Source organism: Xyrauchen texanus, chromosome 21, assembly GCF_025860055.1.
Source record: "Xyrauchen texanus isolate HMW12.3.18 chromosome 21, RBS_HiC_50CHRs, whole genome shotgun sequence".
NCBI classification, from domain to species: domain Eukaryota; kingdom Metazoa; phylum Chordata; class Actinopteri; order Cypriniformes; family Catostomidae; genus Xyrauchen; species Xyrauchen texanus.
This window is the reverse complement of record NC_068296.1, coordinates 24652388-24661504: the sequence shown is the minus strand read 5'-3', so window position 1 is coordinate 24661504 and position 9117 is coordinate 24652388. Positions and strand designations below refer to the sequence as shown.

General features: G+C 38.7%; 1 protein-coding gene across 2 annotated transcripts; it reads left to right on the top strand.

Moving 5' to 3' along the window:
• Window positions 1-42: 42 nt before the first annotated feature.
• Window positions 43-9044, top strand: LOC127661630 (homocysteine-responsive endoplasmic reticulum-resident ubiquitin-like domain member 1 protein). Of its 2 annotated transcripts, XM_052152429.1 has the most exons (9): window positions 43-173; window positions 268-451; window positions 2539-2616; window positions 3380-3463; window positions 5129-5307; window positions 5429-5539; window positions 5687-6052; window positions 7746-7860; window positions 8009-9044. In XM_052152429.1, exons 2-9 carry the CDS (start codon window positions 296-298, stop codon window positions 8186-8188), a joined length of 1269 nt encoding a protein of 422 aa, XP_052008389.1. In that variant the 5' UTR covers window positions 43-173; window positions 268-295; the 3' UTR covers window positions 8189-9044. The 2 variants fall into 2 exon arrangements, with proteins under 2 accessions (XP_052008389.1, XP_052008388.1); XM_052152428.1 differs by having other exon boundaries at window positions 99-451.
• Window positions 9045-9117: the final 73 nt, after the last annotated feature.

Genomic DNA, 9117 nt, shown 5'->3' with positions numbered 1-9117 from the left:
CAGCGCATGTGCGGTGCGTGTGGCTTCAGGACAGGCTCCACGTCTGAACACAAGAGCGCCACAGCCAATCACAGGCGGCCACAGTGTGTTTGCAAACAACAAACGCAAATACTTCATGGCTTATGAGCAGCCCGAAACTTCTTGAATCAGGAACCTCTTTCTCTACCATCGAGGTTTGTCTTTCTATTGATCGAATCGTTAACCAATCTAGTGTTTTCATAGATTTGCTTTAAAGTTTTTTTTTTATATATATATATATATATATAGATCTGGCTGGTTTGGCAAGGGCACAAAAATGGAAAATTCTAACATTTCGTCTGAAGAGACGATCTCGCTTGTCGTTAAAACGCCCAACCAGTTTCACGGTGATCAGCTGATCGAGGGAGTGTGCGTGGACTGGACGGTGAAGGATCTCAAATGTCACCTCTCGAAGGTTTATCCCAACAACCCGGTAGGTTTTGATTTGGTTTCTTATCCTATAAATATGGTTTACAATAGCGGGTCATCCGCATTCCTCAACTCAACACATTTCCTGAACACTGCAGGAAATATCCGACTTTCACTGTAAATACACCCATACAACATTCTAGATTCAATAAAACGTGTATTTCTTACCCCTGTCCAAAAACAAAACTCAGATTGATGTCCTGACTACTTTAATTGTGTTAGTTATATAAGTGTTACTGAATTTATCTTATGATCTATTATGTAAATATTTACATTATTCGGAAACACAACCAGTAAAACGCAAGCGTAAATCAAGCCGAATTGTGATACAGAGTATACTACCATTACTACAATTTAGCTATGTCCCAAATGACGCACTATACATTATGCACTCAGAAATGTATATTCATTTTCAAATGATCGTACTGTCCCAAATGGGATCCTAAAGTTTTTTTTAACCGCACGGAAGCAGTCGCTGTTTGTCAGCTGACGGAAGTGACGTTTTAAACGCAAGCAAATTCAATACTTGCATATATATCACAAATAATGTACATTGTCACACAGCGTGGGTTGATGACAAAGCATTCAACTCACATTTGAAAGGTACTGTCTCAACAGAAATTACACTAGTTGCCAAATTCATAATTAATTACAATTGTTTTGTCAGTCCAGCGTCGGCCATGTAACACCGCCCCTTCCGCTACGTACTGCAAACCGCGAGCACTGAGTGCATGAAGTACATCATCCAGGTACTCATAGTACACTTCTCTTTGTTGCATTTTAAGTGCAAACATACTACTCGCACTACAAATGTCTTTAGGTGCGTCCCAAACCGCACATTTCTGCACTATTTTATGTCACTTTATATAGTGAAAGTAGTGCGAGTAGTATGCTTACACTGAAAATGTATCACAAAGAAGTGTTCTACGAGTAACTGGATGATGCACTTTTTCAACCGTCAAAACGGAATGAGGAATGTTGAACACTTCATACACTTAGGTCACACGGCTTGCCTTACATAGTGCAAGGGGCTGAGTTACTGGCAGCGATGGTGATCTGGCAAAACAATTTCAAATAATGGAGAATATAACTAGCGGAACTTATAAAAGTGAGTTAAAAGCTTTACCATCATTCCATATTGTGCGAAGATCTATATTATTGAGATATAAGTGTTGAACTGAGGGTGGATGGCGCTCTAAAGCTAGCGGCAACACTTGGGTTTGAAATGTCACTTCCATCAGCTGTTAAACGGAGTAGTAAAACGCTTCTGTGTAGTAAAATATTTTTATGTGTTCCATTTGGGATGATACTACACTTTGAAAATTCATTCACTACATGGCTGAGTGCATAGTACATTTTGTAAGTGCATAGTGTACAGTGTGTCATTTGGGACACAACGTTTCTAGCAAGTCAGTCCACTGTCGGCTATGTTTGGAACGCTCTCGGGAGGCTTTTTCCAGTCATGCCAGTGCAGCTCCTATCTACTTGAATGGGGGAAGACCGAAATCTCAAAAACGGTTGGTCAAAATTACAAATCAAAGATCAAATCAGTAATAAAATCTGACAACACTGGAATCATAAATTGTGATTCTAAAAACCAAAATTTTCCTGGCATATATAGCTAATGCGCATGCATGTTTTAGAGTTGATTGACAGGAGATGTCTGTATCTAAAAGGTGATTGGCTCTGTTAACTGTAAGGCGGGAATTATTTTCTACATCCGTTGACAGTTGGGCACTCAGAGCTCCTTGGTTGAGCGTTCGATTTCTCCCATTCAATTTAATAGAAGTGGTCCATCTCTGCTAAATAATCTCTGGCACTACTTACACTACAAAGTGGCATAGAATAGTGCAGAAATGTGCGATTTGGGATGCACCTTTACTTTTTCTGCCATAGATACGGTAGATGTGGTGGAAGGAGTAGTATGGGTAGTATGCCATTACGAACTTGGCCTATCTCTCCTCGCAATTTGTTTGATACAGTCATCTCCTCACTTAGGCTTTCAACACCTCTACGATAATATATACATACATTGTTTATTTAGGACTTTTTGATGTGTGTTGTCTGATGTTTGGACTCATTTACTTACAGGCTGAGAAAGATCAGAGACTAATTTACTCAGGAAAGCTTCTTCAGGACAACCTGCATATAAGAGATGTTTTCTCTATGGTAAGTGAGTGTGGGCCTATTAACTGATTAGATGTTTTTTTTTTTATTTGACAAGTGACGTTAAAAACCAAGCTCTCTACAAAGTGTCATTTATCACAGTATTAGTACTGATTGAACTACAGTATTTATGAATATATCTCTATTTCTATTAGCATAAAGAAGAGCTGGGCTGTATTAAAGGGTTGGCTAAACATTGCTGGATTTATTGCTACTGTCAAAGAAAACTAAAACTAGTGTACCGTACAAGGTTGCATGGTGGTAAACATCAAGGAGAAGAGTGCTTATGACACAAACGCTGAAAAAATCACTCGAACAGGCAGGAATAAAAGTCAGATTGCTGATGACAAAGATGGGCTGTAAGCAGAGAAGGGTGCTGTTAGAAACATAAGGGTGTGCCCACAGACACCTCTCAGAACAATTGTTCTGTGTAGTCAGCCTGATCCATTTACCATGTGTTGCAGTCAATCAGATTTCAAAACTGCTCAAACTGCAAGTGAGATGTGTATTTGAAAATGGAAATTGATGTTTTACAGAGGATATATAGTCACCACAGATTCACACAAATATAAAATAATAAAACAATCAGGTGGTTTAGAACTAGTGTCACGGCTTTATCGTATGCAGAATAGTAGTGAATGTATTTGTTGCCTCAAAAATACATTAGTTCACACTTTAAAAATACATGTACTCTATACATGTCTTTGGTTTCCAGATAAACAGGCTTTATTTTTATTATTTCTTTTTTCAAATCTTACTTCTACAGGTGCCTCCAGATACCAAGCATACTCTTCACCTGGTGTGTGCTTTGAGACCCCAGTCTTCTGACCAGTTAGGAGCAAGACCTAAAGTATGTTTATCATTAGTCACATCTGATTACATGTAGTTCTTATAATACAGATTTCATGACTTATTTACTTGTGTTTTACTTGGGCGAGTTAAAACATTACAAGTTTTGGAGATGAAGAAAACAGTTAAGAGAATAGTCGCACGTAAAAAGACAGATTTTGTTTTCAGTTTCGCTCCATGGTGGTTTATTTGATCAGCTTACATTCAGTATGTTTTCATGAGCAGGTGTAATCGAGCTACAGCTGTTTTTTGTGCAGTCGAGATTAGGGCTGTCACGATTATGAAATCTGGCTGACGATTAATTGTCAAACACATAATTGCGATAATGACTATTAATTTGGGACATAGAGTTTTAGTGCTCTCACGATTATGTTGACTATGATGATTAATTGTCCGTTTTAGGGCTTTCTCGATTATTACGATTAATTGTGATACAAATTGTCATGCTTTTGTTATAGGATGTTTTTTAATACGTTGTTTTTTCATATTTTACTTTTACTTGATTTCCTTTTAAGGCTTTAAAAACATATGACATAATTATGAAAATATTTCAAATTCTTAAGTATCTGTCCATCTTTTTTGTCAACTTTAGCATTTACACTGTTGTTGTTGGAACCTAGCCAACATGAATGCTATTATATAATTTTTTTATTATATTATTTTAAATCATTCAATAATAAAATATTTTTTTCCAAAATGTTTCACTTTCGCATGTTACTTTAAGTCTCTGATTAAACACACAAGCCCTTATTTCACATGAAGAAAGACCTTTGAGATTCTGTGTATCTTCATTCAATCATCTTGGTAGCGACAAATAACATTTGCTATAACACGATCGTTAAATTAAAGTGAAACCGGAGCGCATTGCACTCACAAAAAATCCTTGTTTATATTTTCATGGGAGTTTGGCGCAAACCTCCGTAGACGGCGTGTGTGATATTCTTCAAGTCCAGTTCAGAAGCGGTTAATCTTAAAGCGCTCTTCAGGTGCAGCACTCACTCAGTGCGGTCCACAGTGCAGCTCAGTGAGTCTGAGGACGGTTGGAGTTCAGTTGGATGATACACTCAAATGCGCCATTCATTCCGTTATTTGGACAGTAAAATATTATATAAAATTACTGCGATCAGATGATTATTTATTCATTGTAACAGGCTTAGTCACGCTACAGTCTTTATTTGTCAGTCTAAGTATACATGGGAAAATGTGTAATTGCATATTTGACAGAAGGTTGACAGCTGAGTAAGTGTTAAATATATGCTGCGGATCACCCAATCTCATGAAAAGTCGTACATCATTTACGAGTTGGCTATTCATGTGGACTCGCACTATGCTGTTCGCATAAACTTGTACGACTTCATCACATGCAAATTCCCGGATGTCTAAAAAATAAGCATGGTATGATTTCAGTCTAAAGGGCATGTAAACGTTTTGATTATATTATTCATTGTTAATGAAACTGAGATGTTCCACTGTTTCTCAAAGCTGTTTCAGTTGAGTGTGATATCAGCACACAGCTGCTTCCATTTCCTGTCTTCATTCTTGTTTGCATAAACCAAAAAATGTAATAACTTTCAGATGAGGTTTCAGATGAGTATGTGTAGTGTATTATGCACCTGCCCTGGTTTTATAGCTTAAAAATTAAATGTCTGCCTTATCTGTGGTGCAGGTAACCTCAGCTACACAGCAGCAGAGTTCCCAGCCCTCCCCACTTACTGCTAGCCAAAGCACAGAGTCCGTTTCTGCAAGACCATCTGTGACTTCTGTACCCTCTACGGATGGCCTTAGACAGCGAAATCATGCCGAATCCACTGTTGCATGGCCCAACACTAGTACCGGCACATCAATGTGAGTTTCTGTCCTAAATATTATAGGTGCTGTAAAAAATGAAGGGTATATTAATATTGTGTACTTACAGAAGATAATGTTTTGTACTATAGTTCATTAAATGTTTATCCTTCATTGGCAGGCCTGTAACGGCTGCAATGGCCCACCCAACTTTCCCCACCTACTCACTCTACAGTCCACAACAGCTTCTGTGGTTGCAGCAGATGTATGCCCACCAATACTACATGCAATAGTAAGTACCCCCTAAATAGACAGGAAAGATATATTGGCAGTTATGTTTGAGAAATAACGTGCTTTATGTTCTTCCATGTGAAGGCACTTCTATATGATATGTTGTCCATGTCTTATGTCTCTTTGAATGCTGTCATCTACCTTTCAGTCATGCTGCCATGGCAGCCGCCACCTCAACTCCACTGGCCACCCCTCCCACTGCTTCCTCCCTCCCTGTTGCCCCTCATCAAGCTGCTGTACCTGCAGCTTTACCCAATCAGGGCCCCATCAACAACCTGCCAGCCAATCAGAATGCCCCAGGACCAGCATTCATCAATCCAGAAGGTGCAAATCAGAATCTACGTATGAATGCCCAGGGTGGGCCAGTGATGGAAGATGAGGAGGACGTGAACCGTGATTGGCTTGATTGGGTGTACACAGCAACCCGAATGGGAATCTTCCTGAGCATTGTGTACTTCTACTCCAGCTTGAGCCGCTTTATCCTGGTTATGAGCAGCCTCCTAATTATGTACCTGTAAGTTTTAAATGGAATGCCACTTATTTTGTGAAAACAATATTCGGTAACCACCAGCTGTCTAAAGAGATATGCAAGGGGCCGTTTACACGCGTCACGCTCTTGTGTACATCTGTGCTATTTTTAAGTGGCCGATCTTTGTCATTATGCACTTGACGGTCATTTTTGACCGTTGTGACAAGCCTGGCTATTTTTTCAATGACTTGCAGCCATAAACTGTGTGTTTTTAAATGCTGTGTCAAGTAAAAAGAAAGAATGTTTAAAATGTGACTCGAGACCCCTGCGTTCTGTTTCATTCCATTACGCTGTTCATTCCACACTAAATGTTTTGGAATGCAAGAACACTTCCTGTGTGAATGGCTCTCTTGAAAATGTGGTCTGTTTGGGAGCTTAGACTTTTTTTTTTAAATGTATGTACATATTTGTATATCATGAAGTACAATACCCATTGTTTACTCCAGTTCTACATTTATTCACAGATCGGGAGGAAAATGAGCATTCATTGTAATTTGTGTTCTTATCAAATCTGTAAGAACAGTTACATCCCCAGTTATGTAACTTAAGACTTTGAACCAGTTGTCTCTGTTATGTACACAAACTCTTACACTCATGCATTCCTGAGTAATGTTAAAGGAATGAAGCTGGTTAATGCTGAGAAGAAATGACCAGAACACAGGCTTCTCTTTAGTCATAAAGAAAACATATGGCTGTATATGACTGTAATTGCAGTAGACTTTGTGTTTGCTTTCATGTGGTTGGGAGCATTGTGGGACTTGGTTCTCTGAATAGACTGATCAAAATTTTGGTCTGATAAACTTTATCTCTTTAAACATGGCAGATTTTCTGCTTTACAAACTAGCGCTTTGAACTCAATAGCTTGTCTGAGGTTGTTCTGAATCTTGTATTTTCCTTTAAAACAAGACATGACCAAGTGGTGTTCACCAGGTGTTGTATAGGCCACTCAAGACTCACACATGTATTTATTCTGAAAGGCGAGGAACCACCATCATGTCAGTACTGCAAGACTCCCTTGTCTCTTAAACATATCTTAATAGTCTGCCCTGCTTTTAATGCAAGTAGCTCTTTGAGGGATTTGTTTAATAAGGTTTTACAAGGAAAGTTGGATAATTTATCGCATGTCCATTTGAAACCTCTTATATAGTTATACCCTTTTATAATTATTTATTGTATTTATAAAACTCTTTATGTACTTGTTGAAAAATGTAAACCCTTTATAAACGACACAGTTCCTGCCATGAGAATAGCCTTAGTTGCTGACATGGTATTAAACTTTAAATTACCTACCTACCTGAGGTTGATCGGTGTAATGATGGCCTTCTCTACTGGCAAGATTGCTCTTCCCTCTTGTTGCATGCTGCAAACTTGACCCATCCTGCCATGAAACACTTTCTGTCAATTATTAATTTGGTGGGTGGGATTTTGGAGATATGGCATGTGGTTGAAGAGATGGGTGGTTGAATTCAGTGGCTAAGGCTATGTCCACACTTATACGTTTTTGATGTCATCGTTTTCGAAATTATGTGGTATTAGAGAGCGTTTTTGAAAGTCATATGTTTGCCAATTGACTGAACTCGATTAGAGCGTGTTTAATGGAAGGTAATCTCATGAAGGCAGTCTATCTGAACTTGTTTTGTGTGCCATTCTGTTTATTTTCTTCTGTTTCTTTCTTCAGACACACGGCGGGCTGGTTTCCTTTTAGGCAGAGACCCCAAGCCCGGCCTCATGATCAGCCAGTACCAGAGGTCATTCAGAACCTGCAAAACCAGAATGACAGACATCCTGGACCGGTGAGTGATTTATTTTTTAAGTTCAGCAATTGATGAAACTGATGTATTAAGATTTATTTAAGAAAGAAAAGGAGTGTTGTACATGAGAACTGTATGTGAGATGTGTAGGAGAGAGTGAGTGCTTAATATTTCTGATTTCGTATTGAAGGCACAACCTCCTGCTGGAGTGGAGGGTGAAGTTGGAGCCCCAGAGGAAGCTGTTCAACCAGCCATGACCGCAGTTCTAGTTCCACCAGTCAGACCACCCACTCTCTGGACAGCCTGGGTCTTCTTCAAAGCCTTCTTTGCTTCCTTGATACCTGAGCTTCCGCAGGGTATAGGGAACTGATAAGGATCCAGATGGACAGAAACGACGAGAGTTAAAACCTGGAGCCCAAGTCCATGGCCTGAGCTTTTTGGAGCTTTTGTAAATGAAGGCTAAAAGTCCTAGATTGTTTCACTGTTGCACTTTCTTTTCCTGAGGCTCTGTGACCAACGCACATGAGCAAGAGCTTTATCGCTTCCTTTTTCCAAATGGTTGCGCATTCTACAAACAAGTGCTATAAATTTTACGCAGCACTTTAGATAACCACGTCAGCTTTGATCAATGGAATCAGTCATTTGGTATGATACTCATATGTCAGGCTCTTGTTATCAGGGCTTAATTTTCTTTGGAGTGCCCTGTGATGAGAGATCCAAGGACTAAACTCATGGACTAATCTTATTATGATCCTAGTAAGATGAACAATGGGGCCATACATAGTGGGTCCTTGGAGAATACTTCTGTGCATAGAATATATTGGAGATTGTGGCTATTCATGTTTTTTAAAGGAAATAACCGGTTCTCTTTTAATTGTTTTCAACTTGTAAAATTAGTAATGTTAATGTTCATGAAGAAATTTTGGTATGTGTGAGCAGGAACATTTGCAATTCAAAAAGAACAGAAGATTTGGTTGTTGACCTTGGGATAAAATTAAACCAGGCAAACCTCACATTGAATTCTGCAGCTTCTTTATAACGAAACTGCACTTTTGGAACATGTTATGTATAACCGAAAACAGGAGAGGACTAGTTCTGCGAGATGAAAAAGATACTGTTTTTGATCTGGAGTTTATCAACATTGTAGCATGTGCTTTTATGTATAATTATGTAAAATTTGCTTTATAATTAACATTATTAAGATCAAACCTCTTTGTATAAAGAAATTGCATAATAAAAACTTTTTTGTTTCAGTTTCACTTTGAGAGTCTTCTAATGTAAAGTAGTAAAGATAGAAGT